General features: G+C 31.4%; 2 protein-coding genes across 2 annotated transcripts; both read right to left on the bottom strand.

The window, feature by feature from the left end:
* Positions 1–4,997: 4,997 nt before the first annotated feature.
* Positions 4,998–9,488, bottom strand: LOC110640958 (laccase-4-like). Its single transcript, XM_058133694.1, has 6 exons — positions 9,396–9,488; positions 7,984–8,135; positions 7,007–7,251; positions 6,771–6,899; positions 5,747–6,667; positions 4,998–5,225 (listed from the first exon to the last, which is right to left on the bottom strand). Exons 1-6 carry the CDS (start codon positions 9,486–9,488, stop codon positions 5,095–5,097), a joined length of 1,671 nt encoding a protein of 556 aa, XP_057989677.1. The 3' UTR covers positions 4,998–5,094.
* Positions 9,489–15,196: 5,708 nt separating this feature from the next.
* Positions 15,197–17,984, bottom strand: LOC110640952 (sedoheptulose-1,7-bisphosphatase, chloroplastic). The gene is made up of 8 exons (XM_021792516.2): positions 17,782–17,984; positions 17,362–17,481; positions 17,091–17,276; positions 16,565–16,646; positions 16,249–16,470; positions 15,923–16,023; positions 15,744–15,815; positions 15,197–15,651 (listed from the first exon to the last, which is right to left on the bottom strand). Exons 1-8 carry the CDS (start codon positions 17,881–17,883, stop codon positions 15,367–15,369), a joined length of 1,170 nt encoding a protein of 389 aa, XP_021648208.2. The 5' UTR covers positions 17,884–17,984; the 3' UTR covers positions 15,197–15,366.
* Between the last annotated feature and the right edge of the window lie 532 nt (positions 17,985–18,516).

Here is an 18,516-nt window from a genome sequence, read left to right as displayed (position 1 = left end):
AACTTTAATATACAACTGCTCATCTAATTACTTAGATACATATGAACAAAAGATTATTTACATAAAGTCAAATTTACAAGGGTATAAATAAATATCCGTACAAAATCTTCAAACAGTGCTCCCCTATTTCTGTAGCAGCTCACTCTGCTGCTATGTCATTTTCCCTATCTGCGACAGCAAAATAAAGTTATCGCTGAGTAAATTTTACTCAGTGGTGCATAATAAAATTTAAAAAGCTGAACATAAACCACTCATTGCCAAATTATAATTTAAATATTACATAATTACATTTCACAATTTTCAAATCACATTTATAACAAATCACAATTTAAATATTTCACAATTTTCATAACTCAATATAACATAAATTTGATCAAACAATGTAATAAACATAGTATTGCCAATTAATAAAACAACTTAGGTCATGACACAAAATTTCCAAACATACCGTGTTGTATATCACGACAAGGCAAACTCACCCCACTAATCGAAATTAATGAGGGAGGTGGCTAGCTAGCTAATGAGCACTCATTCAAACTCACCTCAGATTGGTAAGCCAGAGAGGGAGGAAAATGATCAAATATCAAACTCAACCCCACAAGTGGAGGAGGAACATAGTAAGGGACTGTCATGCCAAATGTGAATAAAAAATAATTTCAAACTATAATGTTCAATTATAATTGATACAATAATCAAACAAACTTTATTTCAAATCTCCATTTCTAAAGTAGGCAACGCACAAATTTTCAAATAAAATTTCTAAGGCCAAAACTAAATTCAAAATCATATTGTTCAAATATTTCATACAAATCAATAAATAATTTTCATTCTAAATTTCCATTGTAAAATAGGCAACACAAAATTCTCGAAATTCATAATGAACAAAACACATTCACAATATATAACAAATCAATTTTCAATGTGAAAACTATAATTTAAAAATTTTTGTGTACAAACCTGATGTGAGTCGCCTCTAGGCCTTGACTCAGTTTGCCTTATCATTTTCCAGGTCTTTTCAGCTAAAACACGTAATTTATAGTGTTTTAGTATCTTCTTTCATAACAAATCCAATAATTTATTTCATACTTATTTAATTATATCTCTACATAGGCCTAAATTGGCATTTTCTAAACTTTGCATTTTGGATTACTATTTATGGTACTATTTCGGTTAAATTATTGACTTTCTTATACTTAATAGGTATGTGAATTCCAATTACACCCACATACCACATTTTGAGTGTCTAATTTGTTGACCTTGGTTGCCATTTCGATTTCTAAGTCTCTTAAGAGAAAATTCAAATTTTCAGTTTTTGTGTCTTATTTTGCATTGTTTCATTAGTCAAATTGCTGTAGAAATTTGCCTAAGTATTTTTCATCAAAGTTGTTTCTTATTGTCTTATCTTTAATTCCATTTTTGAATCACTCCATTTGAAATTTTTTAGCCCAAAATATGGCCATTTAACTAAGGCTGGCCGGATTGGTGTTACCCAGAATTTCTGGGCACCTAATTGGTTCTAGCAGTTTTGGACAACTAAATTTGGGTGGCAATTTCACTTAGTTATGAGCAAAATTTGGGTTTGTGTCCTTCATGAAAGTTGTATTGCTATGTCATACCTTTCCAATGCCACAAAAATCAGGTCATTTGGACCTGTTTAGCTCAAGTTATAGCCATTGTTCATTTGGACATTTTTGTACAGTGGCAATGTGCCAATTCCGGATTTGACCTAATTGTTCACTAACTTAGAGCCACTGTCTAGGTATGATTTCTAAATAAAAATTGTGTCTTTATGCGTTTAATTTCTTTTCCAATTGGTCTCATACCAATTGGGTTAGCAGAATTTCAATTTTGATCCCTGAAAGGGTCAAACTACCATATTGGGACCCTTCACTAATCCGAATTGTATTTTGTTTCTACCAAATTAAACACATCACAAATGGTCCCAATTAACCATTTCTAACCTCAATTAATGTCATTTTCATCAATTGACCATTTTTTCATAATTTTTCTCCCAATTTCAAGAGGTTAAGAACCCTAATTACACAATTATGCAATATAATGTAATCAAAGTTTATAATCAACCTCTATACACTCAATTCAACTTAACTAATACTTCAATTCCATCAAAATTATGAAATTTCAATACCCTTATAGGCTGGCCAAAAATCCCATTCAGTCCCCCAATGATAGTTTTCTTTTGATTTAAAGTAATTTCTAGATTAAGTGAACTAAAAACACAAGTATTAAACTAAAATTTTAATTGAAAGAACTAACCTCAAACTTTGATGCCCAATTCTTCAATTCTCTCTCTTTTCTCCTTCTTTCCTTCTTCAAATTCCTTCTTAAGTTGGCATAACAAGGTTTTATGAAATAATTGTGGGGGAAATTAGGGTTAAGTGAGGCAAATCAAGCTTGAGTTCAAGCTTTAACGGAGGTGGGAGGTGGGTGCTTGGCCGGCCAAAGTGGTGAGGGAGGAAGATAATGATTTTTTTTTTCTTTTTCTTTTTCTTTTTCTTTTTCCTTTATTTTTCCTTGTTTCTTTAATTTAATTCTCTATTCCAAAATTTTCATTTCTCTAATTTTATTGGACAGTTAGGTCAGGAGTCACCTCTAGGGGTGAATTGACCAAATTGCCCTTCGCCGGTTTGATCCAGTTTGTAAGTAATTCGACGTTTCTTCCGGAGCCCTGACCTAATTATTTAACCTACTTATCAGTTGTTTTCTGTGGTTTTCTCTTTTCCACTAGGTTCGCAATAGTCTTTAGGACCGCGGCGTCACATTTTTCTATTCGAAATTTGAGTTAGGACTGACCTCGCAATCACTTCCCGGGAAGGTCATCCATTGCTGTAACCATCAGCTCATTTAACTTTTTATGCTTTATTTTTCTTATTTATACTTCATTATTTGGTACTCATTATTTATTTCCATCTAGAACTTTTCTAGGTATTTTAAACATAATTCTAATCCTCTTAATTATTCAGACCGACACCGATCATCCAAATAGTGTATTTTACCAAGTTATGCAAATAAAAGTGTTACAACTTACAAGTTCATATTGGATGATAGAGTGTTGGGCGGATGTCTATATTTTAATTTTTTTTATTACTTAAAAAAATTCTAAAAATATATATCATTAACTTTTTTAAATTAATTGAGACAATAAAAAATAATATTAAATTATGAAAATACGAGCTCATTAATTTTTTTATTTAATTCAGCTGATAAAAAAATTTAATATTTTGAATTTTGTTATAAATTTTTTGAAATTAAATATGAGAGTTTATTAAATATATATTCATATTTAAACTCAAAACAATAATTGAAATTTTAGGGGGCGCTGGCCCTGCCAACACCTTTGGGTTTGTCATTGTGTATACATATGGCTAGATTGGATAAAAATATAAAGAATTGAGGGTTCAATATTTTTTTATAAAAAACTTAAAGTATATGTGCAATTTTGTTTTGAGAATGCAACTAAGATTACAAAAATAAATTAATGCACTTAAAATGTGATTCCTCTCAACACTTATTTAATAATAACATTATGGTATGTATAACTTTTTCATATATAGGACAGAGAGTGAAAACTACTTTGATTAGGGATTGGTCTAATAAATTGAGTTCGAACTTTTTTTTTCCTTCAAAATAGTAAGGGTAATATTAAAAAAAAATTTTAGTATTCCAGATATCTTTTAATATGCAGTAGTTTTTAACATTTTGGCTGATTTGGAATTGTGATAGGAGGTAAAAAGTACAATATTTTATATGTTGTAAAAAAAATTATTTGAAAAGAAAAAAATTTAATTAGTTTAGAGTTATTAAATTTAATTTTAATTATTTTATTCTATTTTATTTGAGATTTAAACTCGAAACAAATAATTCTAATATTGTTAAATAAAATTTTTTTATTACTTTAAATTAATTTTTAGTACTCTCTCTAATTAAAAAATTAATTAATTTTTTTAATAACAACTCTAACAACATTATTAGATATAACAAAACAAATTTTAAACTTTTTTTTTAATGATAAAAGAGCTTTTTATTTATTTTTAAATTATTTTTATGATAAATGAATCTTTATATTGTTTTGACAATAAATAATTTTAGTTTTTAAAAATAATGAATATATAAACTTAAAAGACTCTAATAGCAATCACAATTTAAGGAGAATAAATCAATTATTCCTAAAATTAGGGTAATTTTTAATCATCATCTTTGAATTTTAGGAGATATTTCATCCTAGTCTCTCAATTCAATTTATTATAAAAAAAATTACAAAATTTTAATTTTCTTACAACAAAAATACCTAAAACAAAAATTTTATGTGAGCTACAACAAAGATTTTTGACATTATTATTATTATTATTATTATTATTATTATTATTATTATTATTATTATTATTATTATTGGTGACAAATGGGTCACATTTTAAGTGAAGATTATTTTGAATTCTAAATTATTTTTAATGAGTTTATATCAATTTATTTTGAATTAGAAAGTAATTTGAGTTATTCATAAGGTTACCATACAACAAGTCATTTTCAACAAAATTTTAAAAATAATTAATTAATTTATTTAATTTTTGAAATTAAAAATTGAGTTGATTGGATTAAATCAAACAAATTAATTTCAAATCAACTCACAGGAATTCTCTTAAATTTATAAATCATTTACATTGAACAAGAATTTAAGCTTTAAGATACAAATGGCCTTGTGAGTTGACCAATCAGGTAAGAGATTGCCACACCAACTTACAAATTTCTGGACAAATGAAATTATTATTAAATATAATGATTTTTTTTTAAATACTTTACAATTGAAAAGGATGAAACAAATTACAAGCATGACTATCTTCTCTGTGTTTTAAACAATTTGGAAAGAAAATTAAAATGGTAAAACATTACTTTCTTCTCCACCTTTATTTACTCATTTTGAGCACATTCCTTTTTTTTTGAGAAATAAATAAATAAATAAAATCTCAAATCTGAGCTGATTATTAGCTTTTTCATTTTTCAACTGAATTTCATCATCAACTATCCCTATCGATATCCCTAACCTTATGCTTTGGTCTCGATGCAGTTTTAGATGGACATCTAGCACTTTGGAAGGTCACTCGGAGGTGGGAGGAGTGACTCATCTGGACTTTTACCATTATCCACCACAAATGCCATCTTCAATCCCCAGGACGTGTGTACTTCCAAATGGCAATGTAGAAACCAAACACCTATAACCACCGCAAAATCATAATATTAAAATAATAATATATGTACTCTTCAAATAAATAATCATTTTTAATGATAAAAAATTTCATATTTAATAATCCTTCTAATAATTATCATTTTTCCTTTTTTTTCTTCTTCATAAAACCTTAAATAGGGTATAATTTGTCAAATATTTTTCACGCATGCGAAGGCAATATGAAGGTGTATGAAGTTGCCATCTCCATGTCAAGATAAGGACTGATTAATATAATACATAAAAATTTAATTATAACTGAATTATAAACTCAAAACACACAAAAAAAAAAAGTTTAATTTCATAAATGTATCACGGATTTAACATTTTATCACTTTAAAGTGATACATTTAATTTTCATTAAAATGGTATTTTGAGTTATTCTTCATTAAACTGTTCTTTAAAGTTCGTTGATGTGGCAAACTCACACTACTGTTTTGATGAAAATGAAATCACTTGCTGATAAAGCTCTAAATTAAATGGTAAAAAAAATGGAGGATTTTGATTTACCTGGGTTGTCTGCCCTGAATCTAATTGCAGTCCATCCCCCAGTCGGAACACTGATAGTATTCCTTTCTACAGGATCGACCAGATTAAATTTCTTTGGATCGTTCTTTGGGTCAAAATTCCCTAGTCCCTTGGCAATAGCAAAGAAATTAAACCCATGCAAATGAATTGGATGGCTCTCAGGTGCTATTATTCCAGTGCCTTGTAATACAACCTGAACTGTAGAATTAAAAGCCAACCTATAAAGTCTAGTTCCATTCGAAGTTGAAATCCCACCAGTAAAATTACCAGTATAGTTAAAAGGAACTGGTAGATTCCCTGGAAAATCATTTGTAAAAATCCCACTAATATTGTAGTAATGTGCTTGGAGTAAAGCAGTGCTTGGCATCACAAAGCTTACATTGTTAATATCTCCCACAGCTTTACTCCCATTAACACAGGTTGGCCAAGAGTTAATTCCAACTCCAATGGTTAAGTACAGGGAATGATCTACTGTTAATGGGACCTTGGCAGGGTACTTCTTCGAGTTCAGGCTTCGAAGATTGTCCATAAATTTTGATGTTTCTGATGTTGCGTTTATTGCAGGAGTAGTAGTCAGGACAGGTGGGGGAAATGCCAAGGTATCCTCGTATCGCAAGAAAGCGATTGCTGTAAGGTTATCAACAGCTACAATGGTGTCCATGAAAGGAGAAACAGCTATTAAGTATTTGCCAGTGGTTTGAAGATCTGTGGTTAGAAGGGCATTTGTGGTCTGGCCTGGACCTATGAATATTGTATCTGTGGTGAAGGGTTTGGTGTAAGAGGCATCAACTTCAACAATAGTGAGATTATGGCCTGCAATTTTTAAAAATAGCTCATCGTTCACTGCTGCATTCACAAGGCGTATCAGGTAGGTCTTGCCAGCTTCAACATGTAAGGTGTACCCTGCAGACGTAGAACAATTCAAAAGAAAAATTGTGAAGTGTTCTAATTTTTTTAACAGTGTTGAAGGTAATTTCAAATGGAGTCATGGGAATATTAGCAGTACCCTGAGACGTACAACCAGGAACTGGTCCTGGATAGCCATTAATAGTGTAAGAATCTGATATATTGGGTGGCAAACCAGTTTGCATAGACTGATTGATCACAGCTTCAGTATCTGCTTTCCACCATTCACCTACCAAATTAACAAAATAAAAAAAATCCCATTGCTGATCCAGGAATTTTATCCTAAGATGATAACATTTCATTGGAAATGTATTGAAATGGGAATTAAAATCTCACCTAATATGATCAGTTTTTCCTTGTAAGGTTTTGGGAATGGGTAAGGAACACCTTTCTTAGGCCAGATGACAATGGCACCATGTATGGTCGCCCTTAGCCAAGAAATATGTGCATGCCAAAGAAGAGTGCCTCTCTGCCCTGTAAGTATGAAATTGTAGAGAAAACTTTGCCCAGGCTGTATTGGGCACTGTGTAATATATGCTGGCCCATCAGACCAGCCCGTTCGCATTTGCCTCATCCCATGCCTGGCCCAAAAAACAATCCATCTATTAAATTAAATCACAATAAAATTTACATAGATGGTGTTGATTTTATCAATATCAATATCATTTTATCATTTTTTTTTTCTTAAAAAAATAAATAAACTATGAATAAAGCGTTTCTCCGGATTGCGATTGGAGAACGACTGTCGACGATGCTGCGAGAGAGTGCGAAGGCATTTGGACGTATGGAATCAGTGTGATCTTTGCATAAGACCTACAAAATCTACAATGCATGTGCTTAGGGACTGCTCTTTCGCGCGTCATGTTGGTTTCCCTAGCACAGACGTAACCAAGTGGCTTTTAATGATGATTTTGATGATCATAGCAATATTTTTGCTACTATTCTTTGTAGAGCTGAGGAATATAACAGGGTTCAGGATCTGTTGTTATCAGCGGGGTCAAATTCCCAGCAACGAGAGGAGGTCTGTATTCATTGGCAGTGTCTTCCTTCAATTGGCTCAAACTGAATAGTACTGATGGTGCTTGGAAAGGTAATGGGGCATGGCTTTCGGTGGAGGGTTATTGCTACCATTCTTTCCTGGTTGCTACATGATACTGGTTATAATATATCCTATGCTTGATATTGTCTGGTGTAATATGTTTTGAGCTCTTAGTGTTTTTTTTTTTTTTTTTTTATCACTAAAAAAAATTGATATGCGATAACAGCTTATGTATTGATACTGAAAAATAAAATAGAGCATGGTTCTTAATTACCAGTGAATGGTGACATTGTATTGGACTTTGTTGATGACCCTGACATTCACATTATCGTCTTCCCTTGCATAAAGAGTTGGACCTGGAAACTTTCCATTGATGGTGACTATGGACTTACTTGAACAAAGCTTTGTTGTGTTCTTCAACACCACCTCCATGCATTAGCCATTAATTAATTCATAAGTGCTTGATCAATTTTCTCGTAATTTTGTATTGAAAAAGAACTTACTGTTCTTAATTGGCTAGCTTTTTAGGTTAATAATGGATTTATTAGTTATAATTATTTGGTAGCTATCAGAAAATGCTCTGTTGTTGAGTTCCTTTTTTTTTTATGATAAGCTAAACTTTTTATTAGATAATAATCAAGGAAAAATTTAACAAAACAAGTCATACTAAAACCTGATCATTAGATCAAAACCTATACAATTAACCTAAGGCTTTTAGTAAAAAAAAACTGGAGACATATGCAAGACCATAACAAAAAAGCAAGAACCTAACAGCAAATAACAGCAAATAAAAAGCAGACAGCAGATACAAAAATATAAGGAAAATAGACCAGCTAATGGAAACCATAAGTCAAATGTTCCTTAGAAATGAAGTCGTCCTTCTTGTTCTAATCAACATCAGAACATGATGACAATTTCTCTTTAACTAGGCCTTATTTGTTTTAAATAAATCATTTCCTAGAAATTTTACCCCTTAAAAAGTAAATTACCTAGTATATGGTAAGTACCTAAGTGAAGAAAAAATAATCTTTCACTTTTCAAGAAGTATACACTTACTTCCAACCAAACAAATCAATTTTTTATACTTTCTCGAAACTTGAAATTTACTAGTTACTTCCCTTTGATCAAACAAGGTCTTTGAAATAAAAGAGATTTAAGGTATGAAATAATTTCAACGTATAATTTGTCTTTCACAAAAACATAAATAAGTTGAAAATTAAACGGTGATAAGGAATAAAAAGTTAAGAAAAATCATTTTAAAAAGGACATGATAAGTCCTTCAAAATAATTAAATTAATAGCATATCTAGTTAATATTTTCTTATTTTTATTACTCTTTAGCCCTTTAATAATTAATGATGTATATTTATTTAAGAGAACACATTATGCTTTTATGCATTCTCTAAATTTTGTATTAAAATGTGTTAAGAAATTAATCAATTATCACTTAATATATAAATACATTAAGAAATTAAAATTGTGTTAAGAAATATATATACCTTATATTTACGTCCAGACTTTGGATTCCATTGAAGTTTTGGTTTTTGCTATAATTTTTTTCCCCATTTTGCATATATAAAATGTAATCCATTATTAAAAGAGGAAATGGCGTGCCCTTCTATAAATATATAAATATATTTATCAATTCCTTCAAAGAAACATGAAATGCATATGGAAAATACTTAACTGTGAAATTATAATGACGAATAGCAGACTCAACCAATGCTGGGAAAAGGAAAATTAGCAGAAAAATTATTGTGGGAAGCCAAGAGAGAGCCATGGTTGAGTTGGTTTCTAGCTCTTTTGTGGACTTGTCTTGTTATTATTATTATGATCATGTTGAAACTCTAATGTATGAGAGATTTATAAAGAGGGAAAAAGAAGGGTTTTGATGCAATGTCATTTTAGGCAGTTAGGTGAATGAAAATTGCACTCATGTTTTCTCTTGATGAGGGCTTAATTTCTTGCATGCTACACAAACGATAGTCATTCTGTTCATTTAGAACTAAGCTACTATGACCTTGTTTCCATTTTCAATTGACTGCAACCCTTCTCTGTCGCTTGAATCTTACAGCCCAGCTGCATATATTTATATTCTCTCTCTCTCTCAACTAAGATATATGGATACATATACCTTGTTTATAAAGCCTTGTATTATACTTTTATATGTAGGAACCCTTGTATATATGTACCATTTAATCCTATTCATCTCCATCAGGAATTAATAAACTCTTATATATATATATATATAATTTGAAGATTCTTAAGGCTTGGGGCCATATTATTGCAAAATAAACAGTTTTATGCACATATAATTATTATAATATACGTGCTATCAACTATAAAATCTACAATCTGTGAACTCTCCGAATTTTAATTCCAATAGATTTTCTTAGAATTTACACTCTTTTGGAATGCAATTGGTAAAATTTACAATACTTATATTGAGCCATACATTTACAAATATTTAATTTGGATCATACAATAAACTTGTAGGATCGAGTTATAATTTAAGCCCAATAAAAATCATATTTGAAATACAAGACATATCATAACAAGTTTCATGCATGCCCCTAACCTGTTCTGTGTGCTTAAAATGAAATTAGTATCAAATGAATCAATTTGATGAAAATAAAAACTCAAAACCTGTGATATAATTTTAGAAAGCACAAAATATTCAAAACTTTTGGATGATATATATCATATCATACATAAAGTAGGTAATTGTTAAATTCGGAGAGAGTATCGGTCAAATTACAATTTAATTCATTTTAATTTGGGCTTATATAAGTTATTAGATTGTTTTACACATCAAAATGACTAGCCAAGTCAATGTTGCAACCCAACCACTTATATATTGCCCTTTTAACACTCCTCCCTCAAGTGCAACCCAGTACGGGCTCAATTATACAGCCTTATGGGCAGGTGAAACCTACAACTTAGTTCAGGCTCTGATACCATGTTAAATTCAAAGAGAGTGTCGGTCAAATTACAATTTAATTCATTAATTCATTTTAATTTAGGCTTATAAAAGTGATTAGATTGCTTTACACATCAAAATAACTAGCCAAGTTAATGTTGTAACCCAAACACTTATATATTGTCCTTTTACTTCATATTATTTCAACGTGGGATTCCAACAGTAATTAATGTAAAATAGGGTAGACATTCATATAAATATTTGCTTCTAAAGGAACATGTTTTGATTTTCTTTAAACCTAGCTAGGCTAGCCATTAGCTTAGTCGAGTAATGTTTTTTTATGAGAAATTATTTCTTACAACGGTTGTATGTATAACAAATAGATTTTAATCATTAATTATGTTGAAACTCGTATAAAATTCACCATAATTAATATGACTATAACAAAATATTATACATACACAATTGTTTTAACCTAAACTTTCTAGTATTTGATAGATGAAAGAAGTTGGAAGTGAAAAGGTAGCACTTAGCAGCCATGCATAGCCATAGGCATTACCTTCAAGAAAAGTATAAAAGCATATATGAGATGGCGATTGCGGTGGTGGGCAATGGTATGCCAAATAATAAACTACAGATTTGTAGTTGATAAATGGTTTTCATATATATTAATATCTTAGCTAGCAGCATTTTAAAATGTTTAAAGCAAAGATCATTAGATATGCCTAACAATTAATTTCCAATCTCTTCCACTTTTGTTTTTCTTTCAAAAACCCCATATTTTCCTTTTCATTATTAGCTTTCTCTACCTCTCTTCTTTCTCTCCTTTTCCCCCTTTGCAAGCATAGACAACACATGATTCCACCATTACCATAAATTTTGTCCAATTTGGTTAGGAATCGAAAACAATGGTCATCTACCTTTATATATACAATGTGTTTTATATTTTTTTTAATGTGAAATTATTGAGTTATGATCATTCTTTTTCATGGTATACAACTTCTATGTTACTCTTTCTATCTCATTTCAAGTGATGTTTTAGAATTTTTTTTTCCATTTTATTTATCATTTTTAAAAATTAAGAAAGCATTAATTTTTTTTAACTTTACCTTTATTTATTATTATTCCAAACGTATTTATCTCTTCTTATCGTCTTTCTATATTTCCAAGTACTAAAGGGTATTTTAGTCAATTAGTAATATTTTTTTATATATAACAATGGGGCTATTCCATTATATCCTTAATCCTTATATAAAAATCTTTAAAAAATACTTAAAATGAGACAGAGGTAGTACACATTAAAAAAATAAAATAAAATTCAAGTCTAGTTGACAAGGATGGAATTCCCTTTTTTAGCATAGAGTAATATTTAGGTAAAATACTCCCAACAAAGACGACTTTAGGATTAAACTTCTAACCATGCAAGTAGGGATAAGCTCCACGCCATTAATCCAACTACTTGTTGGTCAATTATAGTTTTTTCAATTGATATAAACACAATTGAATTTATATTACTTTGTATCAATAAGATCTTTAACAAAAATAAATAACCAATTAATTTTTTTAACTATTTGTGTATTACACACTTTTTTTTTTCACATAATTCTATTAACACATATAGTCCATGCATGATTAAAAATCTATAGATTACATTAATTAGTATGATTATAACAGTAGGCTATGTTGCATTTAAGAGTAGCTTCAGCCTTTCAATTAAAAGAAACTTAAGGAAAAAAAAAAAAACTATTAGCCTTATAAAAACAATAGTACTAATTGATTGTTAATCAGCTCATTTACTTAAATGGAACATTTAATTTCTGGATCAAGAAGAAAACAGAGCTAAAACAGGTGTTCACCGCAACTGTAGGCTCCATACTACATTTTCAATTGCAGTCTCAATACAAGGTTCAAAGGCTCTCCTCTATTATTCTCACTCCCATGAGGGACCCACTTATAAGTCACCATTTTTTTTATGGGGAGTTATTGTTATACATTTAGAGTGACAATTCAATAAAACAGAAATCAACCTGTTCAACAACTAACTTAGGTGCATTCCTTGGAAGAACAATGCTTAAAATACAATCATACATGTTTAAATAATTAAACATGTTTTATATATATATATATCCTTTTCTTCTCTCTTTTGGTGAAGGTAATTTGATTTCTTATTTACTCAACGCAATAGCTGCCTCATAGGTCTGTTTTCTTTATGAAAAGGTCAGTGAATAATGTTTACCATTTATTAGTAACAATATCTCGTTTTGTATTTAATTTTCAGGAGTGGGTCTTGTCCCTCCTGATTTTATTTGGGCAGCTGTTATTTCTAATTAATTATAATAAATTTCTTTTTCAGCTAAAAACAAAAATACAAAAATGCTACATTTTCCAAGTTACTTGAATAGTCTTCAAATTCTAGATCTTCCTTGTATTTTCTTATATTGGATTGCCAGTAAAACTACTTAAATCCACCTCTAGAAAAGCGTTTAAGTAGAGTTAATGAACAAAATTATTCTCCATTAGTATTTTTATGATCTACAAAAGCAATAGCTTTGAAATTTTCTCTAAAGCTGTAAAGCCAAATATTTTGGTTGTCTTAATTGCTTTTGATCATTAATATAAGAATTCAAAGAGGGTATTTTTCTTGACGGTAGTTTTAACGGTAATTGTTGAGTATGATCCCTCCAACATGATGGGCTTCACGGCATGCTGCCAAAGGTAGCCCAAGTCGCCCCTGTTTTTCAAGGGCCAATGACAGTTAAAAAACAAATTAAAATGATGAAAGTCAAAATTTGTACGCGGAAAATTGTTGTCACGTAATTCGATATTGACACACAATTCGGACAGGAAATCCAAATTGAATTTGTATTCCCTCGTAAGAGCTCAACTTTCTCCATGGTTCAAATTCCTGAAGGAAAATCCAAATCACTTCGAAGAAATTTTGAGAGAGAATTTCTATGAATTTTAGGACTTATTTCCTAAATTAACCAATTTCGTGTGCCATTTTATTAACTATTATTGTAGTATTTAATTTGGTGTTTTCCAATAGTAATGTCAAATATACACGTAAATATCCTCTCAATAAGGCATCCATTGTACGCAAAACTTTTTTTGGTGCAGCGTCTATTGCTCCCTCAATCCTATTAATGCAAGATTTGTACAGAAATCCCAGATAGCGTGGAATTGTCCCCATAATCCACAAGTCTTAATGTATTTACAGATACATCTAAGCCTGCATTGCTTGCTTTCATTTTGTAAAACATATGGGATGTGAAGTCCATAGGAACCAACCTCTCTTTAATCCATGACCTTTCACCGACTTGTTGAGGGGATTCCTTCATCTCCTGCTAAGTCAGTGAATCTTTCAACCTTTGGCATCCATTTTGGTATTCTTTTAGTTTCAGAAACTATGGTCCAGACTTTGTCAATAGGTGCATCAACTATGCTTCCTACCGATCCACGCCATTTTGCTTGTGGCCCTTCAAGAGCCTTTATGAGTAATTTACAGTAGATTAGAGTGATCAGATCCACAACCCAGATAAGATCAAGTGATGATCCACTCATGGACCATTCTACTAGAAATGGGAGGTGGAAATGTGCCAGATTTTTCTATATGAAAACAATTGTTTCAATTAGTGCATACCATTTTCAAGATACTTGAATATAAATAAGAGCATGGCATATCATTTTTATCAGTCTCCTGGTTTGGTGTTGAGGACTTCTGTCACAAATTGTGCTGATGAACAATTTAACCTTTCATTGAATGCAAAATCTAGGAAGATATAAAACTGGTTCTGATAAGATATATTCATTGTTTGTTGTGAATGAATCCTATGAAGCAGTGCAAGAATTGGTATGTTCTTGGAAGACAAAAGAATGTGGATAACTGCAACCCAAGGGTTTTCCAATTATTCAGACAGATTCTTCTGAATTTACTTACCAATCTTTCCTCTGTCTCTTCAAAATGAAAAACTAGTGATTAGAGAGTAGATGGATGCTTCTTTTAATCATTGCCTTTGCACTCGATTTGGCATGAATATATAATCACCTAACCTTCCCTTAAATTTGAATTATATTTACTTCAGTCACATATCAGAGAAAAGAATGGCAACGGGACGAGTTGGGGGTGGGGATCGTTCTCTCATTCCCACCTCATAAGAGTTAGGGATCAGGGCGGGGCATTCTCGTAGGAGTGCGAGGTGAGGCAGGACGGGTTTCCTTGCAGGAAATTTTTTTTATTATTTTTTATTTTAATATATTAATATATAATATAAATTTATTAATTAAAAAATAAAATATAACTAGAAATGTAAATTTTACATATTATTTTAATAATATATTTATATATTTTGTTAAAATTATAATATTTAAATATATAAATATATAAAAATAAATTATTTTTATTAAAAAATAATAATATATTACTGTACAGAGCAGGTTGCGGGGTTTTGGGGCGGAGAGAAGGTCTTTACATCCCCGCCCCGCTCAAATTGGGATCGGGACAGGGTTAAGGAAAATTAATCAAGTTCGGATTTGGGAACTTTTGTCATCCTTAATAAGAAAACAAAATATGGATTCCTGCTTGCTTGCCTTCTTATTTTAACACAAATTCAACCATTTAATTCTAAAACTCTCCGTCCGATATAAATGTTTGAGTCACTATCTTACAAAGATTGTATACAAGATAACTTTGCTCAAAGAAAGGAGAGGTTTGCATGGGAAGATAGCTAGAACTGTCACTTTAAGCAGCAGCTCCAACAGGAACTCCCCCAGCCTTGAGTCTTGATTTCCCATATAGAATTTCTTCAAACCGGATAATCTCATTCTTGGATCCATAAGCAACTTGAGTTCTGTCGTCGAGATTTTTTATCTCCTTGTCTAACACAGACTGAACGCCATCACTACTGTAGCCTCCAGCTTTCTCAATCAAGAATCCCAAAGGAGCCACCTCAAATAACAATCTCAACTTGGCTTTGGAAGATGGTGATGTCACATTGGTGAAGATACCCTTCTCTTTTACAATGATCTGCGCATAAAGATATCCCAAATCCTTTCATGCTTAAATAAACATCCAGAACATGTCAAAATTTTAGAATTATATTATAAAGCTCTAATTACCTGATTAACATCTGGAACCATTCCTCCTGTGTATCTCAGGGTGTATTTTTCTTTCACATAGAAGTTGATCAACTGTTGGGTGACCAAATATATGAATCAGAAAGATTTTTATTTTACCAAAAATGAAAATAGAAAATCTCCTCCATCCAATAGAATAGGAAAAAAATTATGAAAGAAACCTTCTCATAGTTAGGGTTGTCAAATGTGGCTCTCAAATTTCCAGGAGAGAATAGTTTTCCTTCACCAACTTCTGTTGTCTCCTTGACAAGTTGCCATTTTCCTGGAAAATGAATCATGTAAACATTCTGAGGAAGATAGAGGAAAGATTTAGGTACCCAATGTCCCATAGTGACCCCAAGTTCAAAGTCTTTCGACAGGGACATGAAATGCTTTTGGACTAGCTAGCAAGATCTCAAGTTCATCAATAATTTGGATGATCATGACAATAACAGAAATTTTCTAATCTCAGAAGCTGAATATTAGAAGTATAATATTGAAAACATACCTTCGTCTAGAAGAAGGAACTCGTGGGTTCCAGGGTAGTCTTTAAGAGCAAGAACATATGTAGTTCTTGGACCATAAACTCCCATCGCTGCTGCAACCTGGTCTCTTCCTGTCACTCCTGTTAGTTTATCTCCTGGCCACACTCCAAAGATGGTGCCCACAGAGAAATTTGTGTCTACAATACTTGAGCCATCAAGTGGATCAAAAGCAACACTAAATCCACCTAACCGTATGACAAGAATCACATTAGTATCTAAAAGCTTATTGATTGCTGATATCAAAATCAGAATCTGAAGCAAAATGTAGAACATGCGGACCTTCAGCTGGGCCTCCCATGTCTTGCAGTTCAGGAACTTCTTCAGAGCAACCATATTTGCAGAAGTGTGAGTAAGTCAAGGCCTACACATCAAACCTGAGACACATTACTTCCACATTCCAATGCAGATTCTGAAAATAATTAAGGAGTCTTTGCAGAAGAGCATTCAGGGAGAAATTGCTCTTGTCTGATTAATACATGAACTCCAAATTTCACATTTAGGTGCAACTTAGCAATGTCAGGAAAATCTGCATGTAAATTGATCAGGAAAGAATTTTGTATATAAAGAGCTAAGAATGAGTCAGAAACCCAGAAAAGACTTCTTTGAACAAAATTCCATAGAAATGAGTTTCCAAAATGAAAAGATTTCACTCATGGATTCAGCGGATAAAGCATACTTTACTGAAGAAGTTCAAACGGCCTATTATGCTTTCTCAGTAAGGAATTTACATTAGAACTCAATTTAGCAATTAGTCAAACACAGATTAAGCAAGAAATAAAAAAAGGTGTAAATAATTTTGTCTAACCTCGAAAAGGAGCTTGTTTGCAATCATATCAACAGCAAGCTGCTCATCTCCAAAGGAATTGACACATGCTGTTCCTCCACAAGAAGCGGTCCTGACCTTGAATGCGATGGTTCTCAATGCCTCTCCCATGCACGTCAACAACCTAACAAGTCCCTTATCTGGGGTTGCCTTTGTCAGGAACTCTTCCTACAATCAAAAAGCCATATAATATAAATTCATTCAGGTTATAACTAAATATAGCCTATGCAAGAAACATATGTATCTAACTCACCAAGCTATCACCAATCTCGCATCTGGTCGCAATGGAAGTATTCTTTATCTTTGAAACTTTGAGGGATGATCTTGGTATTAGCCGCAATGATTCTCCGAACAGTGAGCTAGAGTTCAAACTCTGCCATGTATTTAGACATTCATTTTCAAGTTCAACTTAAATTTGCCTATCCATCCAAAATTGAAATTGTAGCATCATATTGCGTCAAGCTTCTCTATCTCTTAAATATGCAATTCTTATTGTTTAATACTTTACGATTATCATTTACATCTAGCAAGCTTGACATGAAAGTAAACGGGTTCAAGGTAATTGGCTCAGTAATTTGATAGCCTTTGCCTCGTAGTACAGAAAGTCACTCTTTGTTTCCTTGAATGAAGGAAAAATTAAACAAGATTACCAGGCTTTAACTAATTGACATACCCGGAAGGTGAAGGAGGAAGGAGAAGCTAGAACTTTAGCGTGCTGAGAAGAAACACCAGGCAACAAAGCCCCACGAGCACAGCAAGCTATGCCAGTCTCCATGTTTAGTTCAGCTGGTTAATTACTTGAAAGCTTGGCCCTTGCTAGTGGGTATTGGCTTTAGTCTGCTAATGTTTTGTTGGGCAAGGAAACTTGGAATGGATTGTACGTAGGAGCTAGACTAGATAAGCAGTTAACTGTGTAATGCCACGTGGATGGTGATTTCAAGTGGGCAACTGGATGAGGCTAATTACCATCGCTCAAATATTTGTGGCTCTGCTCTCACTCCCATATTTCTGTTGGTTCAAAACATTGCGTTATTGTTTCTTATTGAAGCCATCCTCAGCTATCCAACACTATTGAAAAAAAAAATCTTTGATCTCAACTTTCTACATCTGATCATTAAATTTTATAAAAATTCAATTTAATTATTTTTTTTAATTCTCATAATGAAAGAATTTATTTTTTAATTTAAAAAATTATTTAAAAAAAATAAAAATCAATTATAAATATTCCATTAATTTCTTTTTATAAATAATTTATTTGAAAAGAAACTTATAAAATATAAAACAATTAAATAATTTTGTTAATTTATGCTTTACTTTCTTAAAAAAAAATTTAAAATTTCAATATGTGAATTTTATGTATTTATTATATGAGTTCATCATATAATATATAATATATTTTAAATTTATT

This window comes from Hevea brasiliensis, chromosome 14, assembly GCF_030052815.1.
Source record: "Hevea brasiliensis isolate MT/VB/25A 57/8 chromosome 14, ASM3005281v1, whole genome shotgun sequence".
In the NCBI taxonomy this organism is placed as follows: Eukaryota; Viridiplantae; Streptophyta; class Magnoliopsida; order Malpighiales; family Euphorbiaceae; genus Hevea; species Hevea brasiliensis.
The sequence above is the reverse complement of the archived record's forward strand: the minus strand, read 5'-3'. Positions and strand labels throughout refer to the sequence as shown.